The sequence below is a fragment of the Ipomoea triloba genome, chromosome 11 (genome assembly GCF_003576645.1).
Source record: "Ipomoea triloba cultivar NCNSP0323 chromosome 11, ASM357664v1".
NCBI lineage: Eukaryota > Viridiplantae > Streptophyta > Magnoliopsida > Solanales > Convolvulaceae > Ipomoea > Ipomoea triloba.
The window spans coordinates 10,858,028-10,879,400 of NC_044926.1; the positions used below are offsets into that span (position 1 = coordinate 10,858,028).

Here is a 21,373-nt window from a genome sequence, read left to right on the forward strand (position 1 = left end):
AGATGTGATTTCACACTTCGACTCTAATGCACAATGCAAATATTTAATCACGCACCTTAAATTTCATCTATGCACCTAATAGGTAGAGATACGCACCTGAAGCCTTACAACTGCGACTCTAAAATGTGATTTCACACTTCGAACTCTAATACAAGTAATAGGTTCGCCCACGCACCTTACACACTTCATCTACGCAGTTAAAAGGTTTAAGTACGAACCTAGGGTTTTAAATATGCGCACGCACTTAAAGGCCAGTGCACATAATCTTAAACCCTAGGCGAATCACTTCAAAATAAATGAAATTTACAGTGCACAGTTTAAGCACACACATTAACCACTTCATCTACGCACCAGAAAGGTTTAAGTACGCACCTTAAGCGTTACAACACGTACATTACGGTGTGATTTCACACTTTGCACTCTAATGCAAGTGATAGGTTAACCCACACACCTTAAACTATTCATCTATGCAACTACAAGTTTTAATTACGCACATAAGGTTTTAAATATAGAAATCTAATTAATCTTAAACCCTAGTCTAATCACTTCGAAATAAATGAAATTTACCTTTTACAGCTGCCGTCGGTTGCTGAGTTTGGTCTAGTTGGTGTACATCTCTTCAAATGCCATTGCTGTGCTTGCTCCGGTTGCTTTGTTCTACGAAATTCGTCGATTGCAGAAGATGAAACGCAAACTGTTGTGAAGACGTTGTGGAGAAGACGAGAGTAAGAACGGATATTTTTTTTTTGTTTTTTTTTGTTTTACTAATTTACCCCTCAATGCGCGAAATTCAAACAAAATAACTATACCTTCCATATTAAACATCAACCACTAAGATCAATTTCGAAATTAAAACTAACGGCGCAAATCCAACCCCACTGCCGCACCTGGGACTGCCCACAGCACCAGAACACAATTCTTTATATATATATATATATATATATGCAGTGATGGATTACAACCTGATATAAGTACGTCAACGCAACACCAAAAAGTGTGCAGATAGAGCAACTACAATTAATTATTTGCGTAGCATCACAATTCACATACACGCAGATCAGATCAGATGTTTCAATTCAGATCAGAGGTTCATACAGCACCACTACCAGACATGAGGCAACCTTATACATATACTCTCCAGCTTCAATTCCTGGGCATGCATTATTTCTGATGGTCTTGTTCAGCTAGCTAGTGAAAGGGTAGCCTGATCAAATATGCAAAGTATATATTAATTAATTATTTCCCATGGCCATAAGGATTATATTTATCTACAAATTGAACAAGTGACTCAGTCGAGGGTTGCCACTTTCCCAAGACAATCTCTAAACTATGCAATTATAATTCCTTTAAAAAGAGAGTAGTATATATACTAGCTAGTGTAGTGTAAGCCACATACACCATTTTCTAACGTAGAATAAAGGTTACTTACAAGCCCAAACTCATTTTTCCTAACCTACACTTTGAAAATTAATTTTCCATTCAACTATTATCTATTTTTTGCATATAATATATCAAATAAAACATCTCACTTAGCAAAACTTGAACTCACTTTAACCCAACTCAAATAGGGAGCTAACCCACTGAAACTAATACCACAAAATGATCATTTTAAATACGCCAAAGCTTTCGACAGTAGTTATGGTTACTTTATATGCTATATAGTGTTTTTTCTTTTAAATAAATGTAAAAGACAATGGTATCCTCAAGAAATCAACAGATAAATGAATGGAAAGCTTAATCTGCAGTGAGAATTCAGCCAGTGAAAGGCTAGGGTAGATCAGACTACTGAGGAATAGGATTCATGCTAAACATAGTACAAGTTTCCTCAAGAAGCTGCAACTATGGTGAGCATATATATATATATTTCTATTCAAATGTGACCGTGCCTTCCCGTACGGCCGGTGCGGAATACACGTATACATAGTGGTGCGGCCGCACTGACCGCACGTTAAGACGCGTCTAGATTATAACTATATATATATATGTGTGTGTATGTATGTATTACTGCAGAAAAGGGTAGAGTAAACTACTAAATTAAAGCTCACCCGAGTTTCAGCAATGTATCTGAGCAGTGTGCAGCCTGTAGAGGCGGCTGGGTGGTGCTATTATTGGTCATGGACTCAGATGTCTGACCTTCATCTAGGATCATGCGATCCATGTCAGGAGCAATCCGCCTGTTTTGTCTGTCATTTGCAACCTGTGTTTTATGACAACAATAATCTCCTTTAGCTGCTAGCTAGATTGATTACCAGAAGTTACGTTATAAGTGTAGCCCATAAGAGCACAAGTTGGTCCGACTATTGACTCGTAACCACAAAGTTCGAACTCTCAATGCCAGCAATTTATTGGTCTTCTTTTTTGTTTGAGCTGGTTTACCTCCCTCTAGACCTTTATCAGGTAGGGTTACAAGCTAAGCATGTATATTTACTCAGTCACACCATCGGATAGTTGTTTTGAATTTTCATTGTCATAAAAAATTTTTAAAAAAAAATTGTTAGAAGAGAGAAGAGATTACTCGTTGTTTCAACCAATTATTTTCTTCCATGAGCTCAGCACCCTGCAAAGACAAACGGCCAGGAACAGCAGATCAGAAATAGAAGATCATTAATTAAGCCCTAACTTAATTGGCACTATGTATTGATTTTACTGTGCAGACTATACCTTGTATTGAAGGGTAGCAATCTCATTCCTCAACTGTTTATCCTGGAACCAAAAAATTGAAGAATTGAAGAATTACTAACTTCAAAATCAAAAGGGATTGAGGGAAAGCAAAGATAGAGATCAGATGATGATTCAAGCTAAGGTACCTTGGTCTCAGACACACGGTTTAATCCAACTTCAAGCTTTTGCTCCAGTTCTTCTAGTTCCTCTAAACTTAATCCTTCAAGGTCTTCACCGCTGATCCGCCTGTTTTATGCAGCTTTTTATTAGTTCATGCATAACCATTTCTAGGGTTCTACCTACTTGCTTGGATACTGTAAAAGTTTATTTACAAAAAAAATAAAAAAAATTAAAAAAAAATTAAAATTTCCACTTGTTACCTAAGCTCACGAGTCTTGTCAGAAATCTCCTTGCTTAATCTCACTTTAAGGCTATTCTCTTGCTAAAAAAAAGAAAATAGTTTTATGTTAACAGACAGTTGATGGTTATAAGCTAAGTAATCATCTCATACATATATGGAATTGGATACACATCTATCACATATTATTCTATCAAGCTTTCATATTCATGCTCAATTTATTGGAAACAATAAAAAAGAAAAAAAAATATCTAATCTCACATGAAGAAACTACTGACATGAGTCATGAAACGATTGCTTAATCTAATCTCACATGAAGAAAGTACCAATATGAGTCATGCTAATATGTATGTATAGACTCAAGAAGATATAGCGATATTCATAATATGTCCCGCATAGAGTATATGTAAAACTATGTCCCACAGAAAAAAAAGAAAGATCAAGATATTTATCTGTCTAAAATTACCAGCATGAGTCATTAAAAGTTGTATTTTTACATTTTTTTTTTATTTTAAATACCAATGTATATGTGTATATATATAGATAGATAGATCGATCCAAAAGGTGAAATTCAGCATTGTCTTAATGGAGTATAAGTAAAATTATGTCTCACATGAAAGAAAGATTAAGATTATATATAACTTTCTAAAAGTATTAACGTGAGTCATGAATGATTACAATTTTTTTTTTAGATTCAATGGTCAAAATTCATAATATATATGTCTAGCCTAGAGTGCAAGTAAAATCATGTCTTATATGCATGAAGAAAGAAATATCAAGATACATATTTGCTTTCAAACAAAAATCAATTAAGATATATATATTTTAAAAGTATTAACACAAGTCATGAATGGTTATATATATATATATATATATATATATATATATATATTAAATCCAAGTTGATATGTATATTAGTATATATAGATTCAAAAAGTGATATCATCATGTATCTCAAATAGAGTATAAGTAAAATTTTGTCTCATCGCATGAATAAAGAAAGGTCAAGATAGATATATCTTTTTGAAAGTATTAGCATGCGTCATGAACGGTACGGTTACCATTTTTTTTACCCAAGTTGATATGTATATATAGATTAAAGAAGTGATATATTCAGCATATGCCTTACATAGAGTATAAGTAAAATTTAGCCTTACCACGAGTAATAAATGTTTACAAATTTTTCTTTTTACTTTTTACCCATGTTGAAATGTTTAGTATATACAGATCCAAATAGTGATGATACTTATCATATGTCTCACATAGATTATAAGTAAAAAAAAAAATTCTCATCACAAGAAGAAAGAAAGATCAAGATAGGTATCATTCCAAAATTACCCACACATGAGTTATGAACCGTTGTATAGTGAAATTTTATTTTATTTTTTATCCAAGTTGATATATATATATATATATATTCGAAAAGTGATATCATCTTATGTCTCACATAGAGTATAAGTAAAATTATGTCTCACAACATGAAGAAAGAAAAATCAAGATATATCTTTCCAAGAGTATTAGAAGATCAGAGTCATGAATAATTGAAAATTTTTATGTTTATTTATTTTTATCGGAGTTTTTTGTTCATCACTTCATCAGTATCAAGCTCACCTATCGGAATTTTTTGTTCTAGAGAACACAGGTTGTGCTGTTTCTCGTTGGTCACGACCTTATGGGGTATGTTGATGACACTATTCCCACTTCGGCTGCTACTCTACCCGCGTTGTCTGCCGGTGGATTACCGGCGCCTAATCCGGCTTATCTTGCATGGCGTCGTCAGGACCAAGCCTTATTCTCTATGTTGATTTCCTCGCTGTCTGACGAGGTAATGCCTCTTGCCGTTGGGTGTCGTAATGCCTCTTGCCGTTCGGTGTTGTACCAGTCGGCTGTTGTGGGAGGCTGTGACTCAGGCCCTGGCTTCCTCTACGCACGCTCAGGTGCTCAATCTGACCGGCCAGCTCCATGGACTCCGGCAAGGCGATCTGTCCGTTGCCGATTACATAGGACGCGCGAAAGTGATTATTGAAGAGTTAACCCTAGTTTATTGAAGCGTTCCTTGTACAGCCTGAAGCAGGAACCCCGAGCTTGGTTTACTCGCGTACATAACTTTCTGCTTTCTGTGGGATTTGTTGCCTATAAAACTGATGTGTCCCTTTTTCACTACCCTGTGGGTTCTGATTTTATGTTTGTATTGGTGTATGTTGATGATATCCTTGTTATGGGTAGTGATCAAGCTTCTGTATCATCCTTGTTGATGAAGTTGAAAGCTGCTTTTAAGATTAGGGACCTTGGAGAGCTTGGTTTTTTTCTCGGTATTAAGACTGTGAAGTGTGGTGATGGGTTATTGCTTTCTCAGCAGCGTTACATGGTTGACATCCTTAAACGTGTAGGTATGTCTGATTGCAAGCCCTTGGTCACTCCGATTTCTTTGACCAGGTCTGCTGTTGTCCAGGCCGATCCCTATGATGATCCTACCAGGTACAAGAGTCTTGCTAGGGCTTTACAATATCTTACTGTTACACGGCCTGATCTCTCCTTTGTGGTCAACCCGCTCTGTCAGCACATGCATGCTCCTATAGTTCATCACTGGGAGCAACTAAAACGGGTCTTGCAGTATGTTAAAGGTACTCTCTCCTTTGGTCTTCGTATTCGGTCTTCATCTTCTAGGGAGTTGCATGCGTTCTCTGATTCTAACTGGGCTGGCTGCCTAGAGGATCGCAAGTCTACAAGTGGTTTTGCTGTGTTTCTTGGGTCGAAACTGGTCTCATGGGTCTGCAAGAAGCAGATAACAGTTGCTCGGTCATCTACTGAGTACAAGGCCCTAGCCGACGTGTGTGCTGAGGTTACCTGGGTTATTTCGCTTCTCTGTGAACTTTGTGTTACTGGTGTCTTTGTTCCTAAGTTGTGGTGTGATAATCTTGACACTGCCTACATGTGTGCCTATTTCATTTTTCATGCTCGGTCAAAGCATGTGGAGATTGATTATCACTTTGTTCGAGACAAAGTTGTTGCAGGGGATATTCAGGTTCACTTTATTTCCACTAAGGATCAATTAGAAGAAATCTTCACCGAAGCACTCCCTGGACCTCGATTTGTTTTCCTTAGAGACAAACTACAGATTGCTAGTCTACCCTGTGTTTGAGGGGAGTATTTGGACTCTATGTATTAGAGTCATGTTGTGATTCAGTAGTCTATTCTCTCTATACTTCTCCTATGTATATATATACTCTTTCCTAGACTCGGTAAAAGTTTGATTATTATTCAATACAATATAACGCTCTCATCATGAACCGTTGCAAACTTTTGTTTTTATTTTTACCCAGGTTGATATGTATATATAGATTCAAAATGTGATATTCATTATATGTCTCACATAGAGTATAAGTAATGTTATGTCTCATTAGATGAAGAAAGAAAGATCAAGATATATCTTTCGAAACTATTAGCATGAATCATGAATTATTGTAATTAAAAAAAATTCTTTTATCCTAGTTGATGTGCATATATAGATTCAAAAAGTGATATTCATCATATGCCTACCAATAAGTATAAGTAAAATTATGTCTCATCCCATGAGTAATGAACGGTTGAAAAACTTTTATTTTTATTTTTTACCCACGTTTATATATATATATATATATATATATATATATATATATATATATATATAAAAGAAAAAAGTGACATTCTCAAAAAGAAAAAGAAAAAAGTGGCATTCATCATCATACGTCTCACATATAGAGTATAGGTAGAATTGTCTTACATAAAGAAAGAAATATCAAGATATATATCTTTGCAAAATTACTTGCATGAGTCATGATCATATTATCTGCAAATTTTTTTGGGGTGTTAGTGTGTATATACAAATTAAATTTAAGAAGTGGTATTCATCATATGTCTCAAATAGAATACAAGTAAAATATATATGTGTTAAGTTGGTATAAATTACAAAGATGCTTGCTTTATTATATTTTAATACATTTTCATCATATAGGCTTAATCTTGTGCTAATTAATCGTTAATGGATTAATGTTATGATGATCATATATTACTGCAAATATATGGCACACAGTAAATGATACCTGCAGAAATTCAAGAGGTGGGTTCTTCTTTGATGTTACTTGAATGAGATAAATCACATGAATAAAGAAAGATCAAGATATATATCTTTTCAAAACTATATGTATGAGTTATGAAAGGTTATTGTAAATTTATAAATTTAATTATATATATATATATATATATATATATATATATATATATATATATATATATATAAAGTACAAGGTAATATTTAACATGTGTCTCACATCAAGTATGAGTAAAATTATGTTTCATCACCTGAAAAAAAAATTCAAGATTTACCTTTCCAAATGTATTAGCATAAGTCATGAACAGTAAAAATAATTTTTATTTTATATATATATATATATATATATATATATATATAGATTTAATTATGGAATAATATTCCTGGAAAAAAAAGTATGGATTAATACTCTGAATATAGTGTAAGTAAAATTATGTCTCATCACATGAAAAATTGATCATGATATTTTCAAAACTATTAGGATATATAAGTCATGAACGGTTGCAATATTTACTTTTTTTTTTTTAATCCAAGTTGATATGTACATATAGATTCAAAAAGTGATATCGTCATATGTCTCACATAGAGTATAAGTAATATTATTTCTTATTACGTGAAGAAAGAAAAGATCAAGATGTATCATTTTAAAAGTATTAGCATGAGTCATGAACCAATTACAAAATTTTGTTTTTATTTTTACACAAGTTGATATAAATGTATATATAGATTTAAGAAGTGATATTCATCATATGTCTCACATAGTGTATAGGTAAAATTATGTCTCACGTGAAGAAAGAAAGATCAAGAAATATATCTTTCCAAAACTACTTTGTGTGAGTCATGAACAGTTGTGATTTTTTTTTTTTTTTACCCAAATTCATATGTATACATAGATTTAAGAAGTAATATTCATCATATGTCGCACATAGAATATAAGTAAAATTATGTCTTATTGTCTTACATGAATAAAGTAAGATCAATATATATATATATATATATATATATATATATATATATATATATATAGAGAGAGAGAGAGAGAGAGAGAGAGAGAGAGAGAAAGAGAGAGAGATAGATAGAGTTTAAGTGTGGTCACGTCTTCCCGTGCGGTCGAAGCGATTTACACCACTAGTGTTAACAAAATACACTACTCAATGTTAGAAAATGCACAACACAAATTAAATATGCACTATTATGTATGCATCACCAAAAAGCACACCACAAGGTATGCAAATATATACCACGCAGTGTTCGGAAATGCACAATTAGGGACAAGAGAGTTATGTGGTATTTTTATGCATTTTTATTGTTGTGCATTTCCTATCACTAGTGATGTATTTTATTAACACTAGTAGTGTATACTGCATCGACCGCACGGGAAGGCACGACCACATTTGAGTATATATATATATATATATATCTTTACAAAATTATGCATGACTCATGAACGGTCGTAATTAACTTTTATTATTATTTTTTTTATTACACAAATTCATATGATTTAATAGAATTTGTTTGTACCCAAATTCATATGTATATATAGATCTAATCAAGAAGTAGTCCATAATATTCATCATATGTCTCACATTGAGTATAAGTAAATTTATGTCTTATGCGAAGAAAGAAAGATCAAGATATACATATCTTTCAAAAACTATCCGCACAAGTCATGATTCATGAACGTTTGCAAATTTATATATATATATATATATATATATATATATATATATATATATATATATATATATATTTACAAAAGAGTCAATTCCTTTTTTAGTCCTAGACTTATAGTGGCAAAGACAATTTTAGTCCTCTATAAAAAAATCGGACACTTAATGGACATAGTTATTGTGACGGGGACAATTTTAGTCCTCCGTCTGTATTCTCCGTTAGATGACCGTTTGAGAGGGGACAATTATGTCATCTCACGATAGTATAAACACAAGCTGGCTGCATCAGACCGACAATATACAATAGATGTCTGCTCCTCGCAGAATTCACATATGTAACCCATTCTCTTTGTCAATAATTCAAAACCAAAGCCCAGAACAAATTCTAAAATTCTCAGACCATCAGCTGAAACCTAAGCTTTTAACCTAATAAAAATAGCTTTCAGTCAAACACAAATAACAGTTCAAATGATTCCTTGCTGCCTCTGTTACAAGACAAAAGAATCTGCATACTAAAAAGCAATTGAAATGAGAAATTTTCAGCTCCAATCAACAGAACAAGATATAGTGCTTTATAAATTGGAGGAATAATTGAAAGAAAAGTAGGATAAATCCAAAGAAAGATTCAACAACTCTATCTGTCTATCATAGCAGAAATTCTTTTCCTTTTCTCAATAATTAAAAAAAAAATTTTATAAAAATCACCCAAAAAATTATATTCTAACAAAGCAACCCAAATTGGTGGATGTTAAAGAGGGGATACACCTTTTGCAGCGGCCGCATGTGAAATAGTCCAAGTTCACGGTTTCCTCAAAGCAGTAGGTGCATATTTGTGCGGAATTGACAAATTTGATACACTTCTTACAGAGGAGGACGATTCACCAATAGCTCTCTAGGGTTTGGAGTCGATCCTTCAGGTTTGTGTGGTTGACCCGAGTCTGGCAGCCATGGCAGTCGGGTAAATTGGGCCATGCTTCATATCGAACTCCTTCTTTATATGCTCAGCTACATCCTTCTCCACGCTGTTCTTCTCAAATGCCTGCACGTTCACTCACATACATATTACGCCAATAAGAACAATATATAACTGATGAATTTAATAATAATAAAGAAATTGATGGAGAGAAAAGAGGAAATTACTTACTGCAATAGCGATGTCGACGGCCTCTTTCTGCATATCGTCCTTCATATCGGCACTTTTGATGATGATTTTCTTGGACACGGTAATAGAAGACGCCGGAAGGGATGCAGATTTCCGATTGTCGGCGGCGGGCGGCTTGGCCACGAGAGCTCCGCCATCATTTCTCTTGGAATCTTCGCTCATATTTGTTTTTGTGGGAGATTGGGATTTGTGAGAATAGAGAGGGCGAAGTTGGGGGAGGAAGAGTGGGTAAGGCGGCGAGAACACAGAGGGGCAGGGGAGGATACAGACGAAGGTTACCGTGAAATGACATAATTGCCCCTTCTCAAACGGTCATCTAACGGAGAATACAGACGGAGGACTAAAATTGTCCCCGTCACAATAACTATGTCCATTAAGTGTCCGATTTTTGTATAGAGGACTAAAATTTTCTTTGCCACCATAAGTCTAGGACCAAAAAAGGAATTGACTCTTTACAAAACTAGCTACCCGCATGAGTCATGAACTGTTGTAAATTTTTGTTCTTATTTTAACCCAAGTTGATGTGTGTATATATAGATTTAAGAAGTACTCCATAATATTTATCATATACCTCATAGAGTATAAGTAACATGAAGCAAGCTATGAAAGATCAACATGTATATATATTTTCGAAACTATCAACATGCATGAGTCATGAACGGTTATACATTATTTTTATGTTTTAACCCAAGTTGATGTGTATAGATTCAAGAGGCGAAATTCATCATATCAGTCACATATATATAATCTATGTAAATTTATGTCTCACATAAAGAAAGACAGATGGCGGCAATCCTTTCAAAAGTACCGGCATGAGTCATGATCATATCAAATGAAATTTTTTTTTACAATGTTAGTATATATATAAAAATTCAAGAAGTGATATTCATCCTATTTCTCAAATAGAATACAAGTAAAGTATGTATTATTATTAGATGAGATGTCGGTATAAATTACAAAGATGTTTGCTTTATTATATATATTGTAATACATTTTCATCATATAACCTTAATCTTGTGCTAATTAAACATTAATGAAATAACTAATACAGTTATATATGATGATCATATATTAATGCAAATGGTACGGTACACAGTAAATGATACCTGCAGAAATTGAAGAGGCGATGGGTACTTGTGGATGTTACTTGAATGAGATACATATTTTTGAAGGATATGCTTCATGCTGCCATAAAAACATAATTAAGATCACACCTCAGTAAAATGTGCATTCTGCACACATATACCAATACCCATTTCATAAATTCATAATTTCACTATCAATTTATACCAATATGTTAAAGATCGAAGAACTATAACCTTATAATTCCACAATAAAATTTATACGCACCACCGACCAATTAAAGATATTCTAAACGTATAATTTCATTATTGGTTTATATTAAAGGCTATATCTATATACACATCAACAACATACGTGTATTATTCGATTCAGATTGAAAGCTACTATCTAGGTTTGAAGTTAACATCAAAATATTGCCCAGAAACTGCATCCGATGAACTGTAAACTAAACCAAAACATAAATTAAAGGGAGATTGTGGGTGGAATCTAAACATAGTCTAGGGAATTATAATGAACCTTCTTGTCTATCCATCAAATTAAAAGGTGATCTGAGATAGATGACTGATATGACAAGGAAGTAACTAGGTATAGTACTATGAAATCTGGGCCATTGATTTTCTGGAGTTTATGCAGAATCGGAATCTAGTAGTAATACCAGGTACTTGAGAAAACTAATTTATTAAGAAGAAAGTTGGAAATCAAATTAACATAAATGGTAACTGGGTCAGAGCAAGAAATCTGACGAGAAAACACCTAAGAAAGAAACACAGACACCGACCAATTCAAATATGTTCTCAACACGACATACTATCATTGTATTATATGTCTGGTGTGTACTGAAAGATGATAGGTGTTGGACAGAACGGGATGGAATAAAGTTATCAGAGTACCCAATACCTATCATTTCTCAGTACATACGAGACATACATAATACAGCGTCTTTTGGCTCGAGGGTGTACACTACACAAAAATAAAGACTGGGAATCGAGTTTCCGAGGAAACAGCGCCGTAAATTAAACTGGAGAGTGAAGTAGTGGGTGGACGTACCTAGAGCTAGCGAAATCGAAAAGCTTGCCGGCGGAGGAGAAGACGATGAGGGCGACGTCGGCGTCGCAAAGGACGGCAAGCTCTTCAGCTTTCTTGAAAAGCCCTCTTCTCCTCTTAGAGAATGTTACCTGCCTGGTTGCAATGTTGTCGATCTTCTTTATCTTTATTTTCCTCCGAGTCATGATCAAGTGCTTATTAGATCTCAATCCACAAACCAAAATTAAATTAAACCAACTTTCCCTTCACTTCTTACAACCTCAGCTTCATTTCCTCAAACTGCAAATTAGCGAGAGAGACACAAACACACAAACACTACATAAAAACACGCTTCCCAGCACCAAAACAGTTAGTTGATGTAATAAACTATTGTTTTTAGCTAAATATAGCAGACAAAAATACAGTGGCTTGGAGAAACCCTATGATGGGAAGTTCTCAGTTTAGATCTGGCGGAAACCCCCAGAAAAAATTGTATTGTGGTCAATAATCAGGAATGAAGACCTCCAGTTTTTCTTGTTCTTGGATTGGTGGGTATGGGATTTTTGGGAGTGAGGAAGGCGATGCTTCTCTGCAAATAAAAAATAAAATTCCTTGTTTTGGAACTTGCTGCTGCTTCTCTCTCTCTCTCTCTCTCCAAAAGTAGAATAATAGAAGAGAGAGGGGCAGAGAAAGTGGAAAGAGCAATAGTTTCCCAGAAATGTGGTTCAGTAAAGGGAAAGTCTTACTATTTATAACCAAGGAAAAAAAAGAGAGAGAGAGAAAATGTTTCAATTTTCCATGTATATTCGAACAAGTTAGGCCATGAAAATATTTTCTAATTTGGGGTAGGGCCAAATAGTTCATTAAACTTTATACGATATGAATATTTAAAAAATGTAATTATAAATTTTAAACTTCTCAAAATGAGTCAAATAATTTTTATGTATTTGTAATCAATTTGGTAAAAGCCGTTGACCATTACTAACCGCCATTGACTGCTCTGATCATTGTTTGCCACCACTATTAAAAAGAAAAAAAATCGAACCGCTAATCGTGGATGACCCGGACCGATCTCCCTTTTCTTCAATGTCAACCAACAAATGTCGTTCACTGAAATTTTCGTCGAATTTCTCATCAGAACACTAATGATTGATTATTCTAGTTGGATAACGGGCTATTGGGTTTAAAAGCACTAAAATGTCAAACTCAAGTGTTTAATTACACTTAAAAGAAATCTAGTGATTTTATTGTTAAAAACAAAAGAGGGGGCTATCACTAGAGCATTCTGAATAGGGATATTTACCCTTCTGAAATTGTAATCGTGGATCTTGAATGTACGAAACTTTAAGGTTCTACTTAATTTTAGAATAGATTATCTTATCCTTTAATTAGTTTGATTTAAACATAAAAAGATAAAAGATAAAGAAAGTAAAACCAGGACACAGCAAATGATTACGCAGTTCGGAGCCAAATCTCCTACGTCTGTGGGGCAACCATGCCAACCCAATCCACTAAATGTTTGCCAAGATTACAGGGAGATGAAATGCTAAACATACACAAGGTCCAAAACCTACTACATCAACATTCATCAAACAATCTTCAAAACATCTTCAAGTGATTGGATTCGTGCAGCCTCAACACGCTGAATCAGCACTAGATCATGAACAAGGAACCAAGTAGAAAGAACACAGATTCTGCTGGAGCAGTGTTAGGAAACTCTTTAGCTTAATAGATCTCGAAAATCTCACTTGTAAAGTTGCCAAATGAAGCTTCATAATCCTTCCTTTATATAGTAAGTCACGTAACCAACTTTCCCAACCATTAGTTTAATATTCTCCCTTGAACAGATAATGTCCACTCATTTAAAACAAACCCATAAGACTTGATAAAACAAAATAGACTTTGTTAGGATCCAGGAGCATAATGAGCATTGAAAACGTCAACCTAACTTATTATAAAATAAACTAACCTAATGTTTGTCAAATAATTAAGCCAATTTTAATGTGCATCATTTGTGCACTTACAAACTCCCTCTTTGGTAATTATTTGACAAAACCTAACAGAAAAATATACCTTGGGCCAAACAAAGATAACAAACACATTTTATTATAATAAGCCACATGTATATTTGTTTTACAAACAAAGCCTAGAAAAAACAAGACATATTTCAAAGCTCATTATTCCATAAGATCATTCTTGAAAATCAATACCCTTTTTCAGCTTTGACAGATCATAACAAGGCAGCCCACATAACACAGAAGAGATATATCCAACCATACGAAAAAATAAAGCCAATATATATAGGAAAACCCAATATATTAACCATAAACCATGCTTAGATAACAACTGAGATAAAGTGTGTAAAGTGCGAATCAAAGATAATAAGCAAGAACGAACGAAATTATTACCAAAAGTAGTCCCGACAAAAGTTCACCAGTAGAGCAGTCCAAAAACCCATCAAACAAACCAACCAACAAAAAATCACCACAAACATTACTCCCCCTACGTTTAGCAATTTCTCCCCCTGTTTTAGCAAATAAGTGACAAAGGGCAAACATCTAATGGGTTGCCGGAGAACTAGAGTCAGAATCATCCCCATCTAGATCAGAATCAGAAGCAGAACCAGCAGAAGCAACAGAACGAGCTTGAGATGCAAGAATTGCAGCGTGTCTAGCCTCCAAGCGTGCAATTTCACGGTAATGCTCAAGTAGTGTGCTCTTTAAACCAGCAGCAGCATCCTGTTGCACAGCAATTGACGTCCTAAGGAGTTCCAGAGAAGATTCAGTAGAGCTGGCCATCTGTCGGTGCATAATCAGCGTTGGAGGAGGCATAGGAACTGAGGGCGTAGCCGTGGAAGATCCCGAAGCTGGAGTTGAGGCAGTGAGCGTAGCACGATCATCATGATGATGGCCCTGAGCCAGACGCAGATCAAACTGATAAAAATACTCATTTTCCAAAATAGATTCATGATTATACGGGATAAAACCTTGAGCAGTTAGAACGCCGTAAATGAGACTCGGGTACGGAAGATGAACCTTGGCCTCCTTCTTCCTCTTGGTAAAAGACATCATATGTGAGAATATAACTGAGCCAAGATCAACGGCTAGCTTATTTCAAATTTTGTAGAGAAGAAACCCCATCTTTTCGTATACTAAATTGGCATTGACAGATGGTAACCAGTTAGTAGCGGCCAATCGCAAGAGAACAGAATATACTGCTGTTAAGTGTTGAGACTGAAGACCAGTTTTAGGCCAAACAACAACCCGATTGTGAGTGAGTGTACCTGCCAGAGAGTTGAGACTCATAGAAACCGAATGATCGGACGAGGAACGATTTAGATACTTGTTGATAGTAGGTGGTGTGATGGAATACCACTTGTTGCGAATAAAAACCTCATGATAGTCAGTAGAACCCAAAGCATCTGCATCCTCCTGTAAATTTGTATAGAACTCGGGAACGAGCCATGGTGAGTAAGGACCAATGTTCTGAACAGTATGCAAAAGATTGTGATCCCGAAGAAGAGATAGAATATTGCAATGTGTAATGAGATCATCCTCGACAATGTTCCTTTCAAACAAAAGAGATCTATCCCAATTAGTTTTCCAGTCTTCAGCTAATCCCGAATGTAGCAACACTGGTTGAAAAGTTTTGGATTTTGACTTCTTGGAAGAAGTAGATGGAGCAGATTTAGGGGCAGACTTCGGAGGCACCGAAGCAGCTCTTGACCGAGTCATTCTCACCGAAACTGGAGGAGTAGATTTTTTCCGGGCTCGGGTTTCAGACACAAACATCACTTCATCAGAATCATCCAGTTTCCTTTTGCTCGAGGAGGAAATCAGATTTTTACCCTTCGAAGATTGAGCAGTCAGTTTTGGAACAAATTTAGTACCTGCAAAGGAAACACCAGAAACAGAGACACTGGGAGCAGACACATTAACTGACACAGGTATGGACAGCCCAGACCCTAAAACAGGTTCACTCGGTTGATCGACAAACTGGGCAACATCATGAATGTGAAACTCGCTGAACTGGGTGATAGAAATATCTGGAACAGGTTCAGACACAAACAGAGACGGCACATACGGAGCAGACACTAGATCGGAACAGATTCAGACACGCAAACTGGAACAGATTCAGAATGTTAAACAGACAAGGATGTAAGTAAAGGAACAGAGCCAGCCACAGTAGATATGGTACCAACAAACGGAATATGAGAGCTACGAAACCTAGGAATATTAACAGAAAAAGAAGGCAATCTAGTCGTAGGTACGGAGGTTGTACCCTCTAAGAGAAGAGGATCAGATGTTACCACTGGCTGGGAGTTGTTTTTCAGGATTTGGAGCGATGCTTGAAGTTCTTCTTCGTCAATCTCTTCATCCCTAAGAGCTTTGGATTCAGGTAGGGACCACGGTTCAGCGACGACATTGCGGGCCAGAGCAAGGAGTTGCCATGATTCTTTGGCCGATAGATCATCCATCAATAACAAGAAGATTTCAATACCCAATCTTGTGTTGTTGGCTTGAACTTATATATACTAGGTAGACTTATGTTGTAAGACTACTGATTTTAACTATTTCTCATTGTTGCAAAAATCCCGTCTAGGCGACGATTAATCGCCACCTAGTCGCTAGGTGTCAGTCTACCGCCTAGCGTATCACCTTAAATTGTGGTTTAGGCGGGTGGCCGGCTAGGCAACCGACTAGGCCGTCTAAGCACCGCATAGGCCTCCTAGGCGACGACTAGACCTTCTAAACACCGACTAGGCTGTCTAGTCGGCCAATTAGCTATTGTTCTTTTTTTTTAAACGGGTTATTTCACTCAAAACAACATCGTTTTGAGTGAAATAACCCTAAATTGTACAAACTCTAGATTTTTTTAGGTTAACTAGTATATTACTCGTGCGATGTACGGACTAAAGATTTAAAATATTATAATTATGCTATGTTATAAAAAATTATTTATGTTATTACATTTTATATATAAAAAGGAAATATGAAATTTATTCATTTATAAAGTATAGCCAAAAGTCCTTCACTCATGCATTTAATGTTGTATTTATAGCATGGTTTAGGGGATAAGTTCCGGGCTCCAAGCACGGTGGGCACGTGGAGCGCATGCATCGGGCTCTAGTCGAGTGAGGTTAGGACCGTACACATGGGGTGATATGTTCCTTACCCTAGAAATGCATGGACGCATGGTGATCGGGCCGACCACTTAAGGTCTTACCCTAGAAATGCATGGACGCATGGTGATCGGGCCGACCACTTAAGGTCGGGATAAGAACTGCCCGTGCCCTTCTGGTCGGCTCAGGCCGGGCTACGGTCCGGCCTGCCTGCACACTTAGACCGACGGGCTGACCACTTAAGATCGGGATAAGAACTGCCCGTGCCCTTCTGGTCGGCTTAAGCCGGGCTACGGTCCAGCCTGCCTGTACACTCAGACCGATGGGTAGTACTGCTCCAATCCCCGATGGGTATTCCCTATCACTATTGTATCACACCTAACATCAAATTCCGAAGCTGAAAAAGCTATAATCGTCATTGTAGATTGAACTTGCAGAAGATCAATCAAAGACATACAATAAACCATCCAACTCCTTGATGCGTGTTCTAGAATAGAGGTGGCTCTAATCATTCAAATGACAATATAGGATAAAGCTGCTTCAAACTGAACCCAATGATGGTCAGATGGTACGTTCATCCCCTGCTGATTAAAGAAGGTAAAGAATACACCCCTAGAGCAATTTCAATTTGAGCTAGTACTCCCTCACCATTCTATAAATGCTCTAGTGGTTCTATGTTCTTATAACCATACAGAGCTAGTTGTAAAATTCTGTAAAACTTGATTCAGTTGCCTTCTAAAAATTTTCTTAAAAGAAAACAATCCCAATTTAGATTGTGATGCTTGAGTATGAGGATTTTCAACCCATTCCCATCCTTCTCAAGGAAGCCCAGTATAGCATGAAATCTCTCTTAGCCCAATTTGTGGCCAGTATAACATGAGATCTCTCTTAGCCCCATTTGTTCTTGATGACTCACATCTGGCAGTAGATTAGATCATATCAGAGCTAGGATCAGAGCATACTAGTGTTAAGATCAGAGCGTATCAGCGTTTTTTTTTACTTCGAAATAAATGTTTTCAGGTAATATTATATAAAACAAATTTTAAAAAATTGTTTATAAGAAAGGAACAAAAGCGCCCGAAATTCTCGGTAAGTTTTATAACACAAATTTCAATATCCTTCTTTTACTTTCTATGTTCTTATAACCATATAGAGAGTATGAGAATTTTCAACCCATCTACATCCTCCTCAAGCACTATCCTACTAAGCATCCAATAAAATAACTCCATGTATCCAATCCGAGAGAATCTAATGCCCAGCATGAGATCTCTCTTGGCCCCGGCCCTTTGTTCTTGATGACTCATATCTGACAGTAGATCAGATCATGAGATCTCTCTCCTGGCCCTTTTGTTCTTGATGACTGATATCTGGTAGTAGATCAGATCATGAGACCTCTCCTGACCCCTTTGTTCTTGATGCCTCATATCTTGTAGTAGTTCAGATCATATCAATGCTAGGATCAGAGCATTTAGTTGTGATTATATTAATTGTTTAACTTGTTTTTTTTTAATTTTTACACTTCGACATAAATGTTTTTCAGATACCATTATATAAAAAAAATTTAAAAATTTGTGTATAAGAAAGGAACAAAAGCACCTGAAATTTTTGCTTTATATTATAACTAGTATGACATCCGTGCGATGCACGAACTGAAATTTGGAAATATAAATTTAATGTTATATTATTACAAAGTATTAATATAATTAAATGTAATTTAAAATATAAGCAACTTTGTAGTTAATTTATAATTTATTTTGATGTATAGTTAGTTTAATAATAGCATTACGGTAATAATTAATTAAAAGAATAAACAATGTTAAAGGTGAATTATCATATTCATTACAAAATATATAAATACATTATTGGCTACACATAAAATCATAATGTTCCATTATATATAAAAGTTACAAATTCTTAAAACCTCTAAGTATACAACATTTGACATAGAATAAGAATAATCTCCATTATCATAAAAAATAACAACTTTAAGACCATTAGGGTTGTTAACTCTTGATAGAGCCACATAAAGTTGTCCATGTATAAAGACAGGTTTCTTTAAAAATAGTACAACATTAGACAGACTTTGTCCCTGACTATTATTGTCATTGCATAAGACAACATTAGTAGGAATTGTCTCATTTCAAACTTAAATGACAACCGTGAATTTGATGGTTTCATTGATAATCTAGCTATTAACACATGAGTACCCACATTTTTTTCACACAATATCGCTGTTTCAACAATATGCTCTGCCAATCTAGTAATAATCAATTTAGTACTATTACACAATCCAATTGAGTGATCTATATTTCACAATAGCATCACTGGACAACCAACTTAATTAAAAACAAGTGAATGGTTAGGAATACATGAGCATCGCAATCCATTTAAGAATTCATGGGTATGCAACTAGCAAATGAATCTGTACATGTATCAGAGTGACAAACAGAGTCACAACTAAAATATGTTCTCCCATCCATCGGAATCAAATTACTCATATATTGATTGACTTAATTGACTACATCGAGAATTGGGGCTAATAAAGCCCCACCATTCAAGTACTACATATCGCACGAATTTGTAAGAAATATGGGAAATGTGCTCTGAACTATTGCTTCAATAGGATCACCTTGAATTTGTAACAAATTATCTTTTCGAATGTAGGGCCGTCAAAACGGGCTTAGCCCACCGGGTTAGCCCGTCTCGTCCCGCGAAAAGGGCGGGGCAGGCTTTAATATTTTGAACCCGTATTTTGGCGGGCTTTTTAGCCTACCCCCACTTAACCCTCGGGTTTAGCGGGGCGGGCTTGACGGGCCGACGGGAGCCCGCCAAATAAAAAAATTACTAAAATAAAAAGCAATAGTAATATATATATATATATATATATATATATATATATATATACACACACACACACACACACACACACACATATATATATATATATACACATATATATGTATACATACATACATATATATATACACACACACACACACAGACACATATATGTATATGTATATATATATATATATATATATATATATATATATATATATATATATATATATAATGAAGTTCAAAATAATTTAGTATTTATTATTTACTTATAGATTAATACATTATGTATTTGATTATTTATTTGTTATTATTGTGTTTAAAAATTTACAAATGCATTAATATATGTTTAAAATATCCAAATTGTTTTAGTATACACTTATTACATTTTTTTATATTAATTTAGATTTAAATTTAAAATTTTAAAATTAGGCGGGCTTAAGGCGGGGCGGGGCGAGTCGACCTCCCATAGGCCCGTATTTTGGCGGGCTTTAACGGGCTTTGGCGGGGCAAGGCCCGCCGGCCCGTTTCAACAGCTCTATGTATATGTTTGTATGGCCATCAGTTTCCACACCAAATTCACCATCACCAATATCAACTATCCAATTTCCAAAATTCTCAATCTGTGCACAACAATCAACATCTCCTATTGACTATAATCTTAAGTTCTTAGTTAGTCTTAGAACCTTACAACTATTCCACAAATAGGAAGAGTTAATGTTTGCCCCAACAATATCTTGTCTTGACCCCTTTGGAATCACTAGTAAAATTTGTCAGAAATCACCAAGAACAACTGTCTTACCCCCAAATGTTATGTTTTCACTTAACACATTTTCAAACCTCATTAGATCTCTCATACTTCGATCCAATGTTTCAAAGCAGTGCTTATACATCATAGGAGCTTTTTCCCAAATAATTAGCTTGCATTTGATTATTAACTCCGCAAGATCACTACCTTGCACTATGCTACATGTTGAATCCTCATTAATCTAAAGAGGTATGACAAATCGAGAATGAGCGGTTCTACCACCAGGCATAAGAAGAGAAATAATACCACTCGAAGCAACATTTAAGACAATATCACCTTGCGAACGTATAACAGCAGACAATATTTTCCAAACAAAAGTTTTGCATGCACCCTCGTAACCATACAAAAAACATGAATCAAACATTAATCATCAGAATTCATTGCAGAATGTATTTTTCCTTAGCTGATTGTTTATATTAAATATCAAAATATTCTATCAGTAGATATTTTTAAATGTTGTGTTATTAAATATCATATGAAATACCAAGTACCTTGTGCTCAGATGACATGTAGCGACTCTCTCATATGGGAGTATACATGAATAGAAACTATCAGTTG

The 21,373-nt window shown here is 35.3% G+C and overlaps 3 protein-coding genes across 4 annotated transcripts; all 3 read right to left on the minus strand.

Annotated features, from left to right (window-relative positions):
• Window positions 1-1,171: 1,171 nt before the first annotated feature.
• On the minus strand, window positions 1,172-12,747 carry LOC115997139 (MADS-box protein SVP-like). 2 transcript variants are annotated; one of them, XM_031236644.1, is made up of 9 exons: window positions 12,570-12,747; window positions 12,072-12,347; window positions 11,048-11,126; window positions 3,042-3,103; window positions 2,808-2,907; window positions 2,662-2,703; window positions 2,516-2,557; window positions 2,046-2,197; window positions 1,172-1,204 (listed from the first exon to the last, which is right to left on the minus strand). In XM_031236644.1, the coding sequence occupies exons 2-9, from the start codon at window positions 12,251-12,253 to the stop codon at window positions 1,189-1,191; spliced, it is 675 nt and encodes a 224-aa protein (XP_031092504.1). In that variant the 5' UTR covers window positions 12,254-12,347; window positions 12,570-12,747; the 3' UTR covers window positions 1,172-1,188. The 2 variants fall into 2 exon arrangements, with proteins under 2 accessions (XP_031092504.1, XP_031092503.1); XM_031236643.1 differs by having other exon boundaries at window positions 12,471-12,747.
• LOC115997140 (dynein light chain 1, cytoplasmic-like) lies at window positions 9,470-10,204 on the minus strand. The gene is made up of 2 exons (XM_031236645.1): window positions 9,924-10,204; window positions 9,470-9,818 (listed from the first exon to the last, which is right to left on the minus strand). The coding sequence occupies exons 1-2, from the start codon at window positions 10,101-10,103 to the stop codon at window positions 9,693-9,695; spliced, it is 306 nt and encodes a 101-aa protein (XP_031092505.1). The 5' UTR covers window positions 10,104-10,204; the 3' UTR covers window positions 9,470-9,692.
• A 2,413-nt stretch (window positions 12,748-15,160) lies between the features above and the next one.
• Window positions 15,161-16,524, minus strand: LOC115995901. The gene is made up of 2 exons (XM_031235047.1): window positions 16,329-16,524; window positions 15,161-16,140 (listed from the first exon to the last, which is right to left on the minus strand). The coding sequence occupies exons 1-2, from the start codon at window positions 16,522-16,524 to the stop codon at window positions 15,161-15,163; spliced, it is 1,176 nt and encodes a 391-aa protein (XP_031090907.1).
• Window positions 16,525-21,373: the final 4,849 nt, after the last annotated feature.

What these genes read in the sequence shown, in the direction of transcription:
- LOC115997140 (XM_031236645.1), bottom strand. Translation starts at nt 10,103, where the DNA reads ATGAGCGAAGATTCCAAGAGAAATGATGGCGGAGCTCTCGTGGCCAAG. An exon ending in CCGTCGACATCGCTATTGCA is followed by an intron (nt 9,819 to 9,923) that starts GTAAGTAATTTC and finishes GTGAACGTGCAG; the next exon opens with GCATTTGAGAAGAACAGCGT.
- LOC115997139 (XM_031236644.1), bottom strand. Translation starts at nt 12,253, where the DNA reads ATGACTCGGAGGAAAATAAAGATAAAGAAGATCGACAACATTGCAACC. An exon ending in CGCCTCTTCAATTTCTGCAG is followed by an intron (nt 3,104 to 11,047) that starts GTATCATTTACT and finishes TCTTTTTTTTAG; the next exon opens with CAAGAGAATAGCCTTAAAGT. An exon ending in TTGCTACCCTTCAATACAAG is followed by an intron (nt 2,558 to 2,661) that starts GTATAGTCTGCA and finishes TTGTCTTTGCAG; the next exon opens with GGTGCTGAGCTCATGGAAGA.
- LOC115995901 (XM_031235047.1), bottom strand. Translation starts at nt 16,524, where the DNA reads ATGGATGATCTATCGGCCAAAGAATCATGGCAACTCCTTGCTCTGGCC. An exon ending in TGATCCTCTTCTCTTAGAGG is followed by an intron (nt 16,141 to 16,328) that starts GTACAACCTCCG and finishes GTTCCGATCTAG; the next exon opens with TGTCTGCTCCGTATGTGCCG.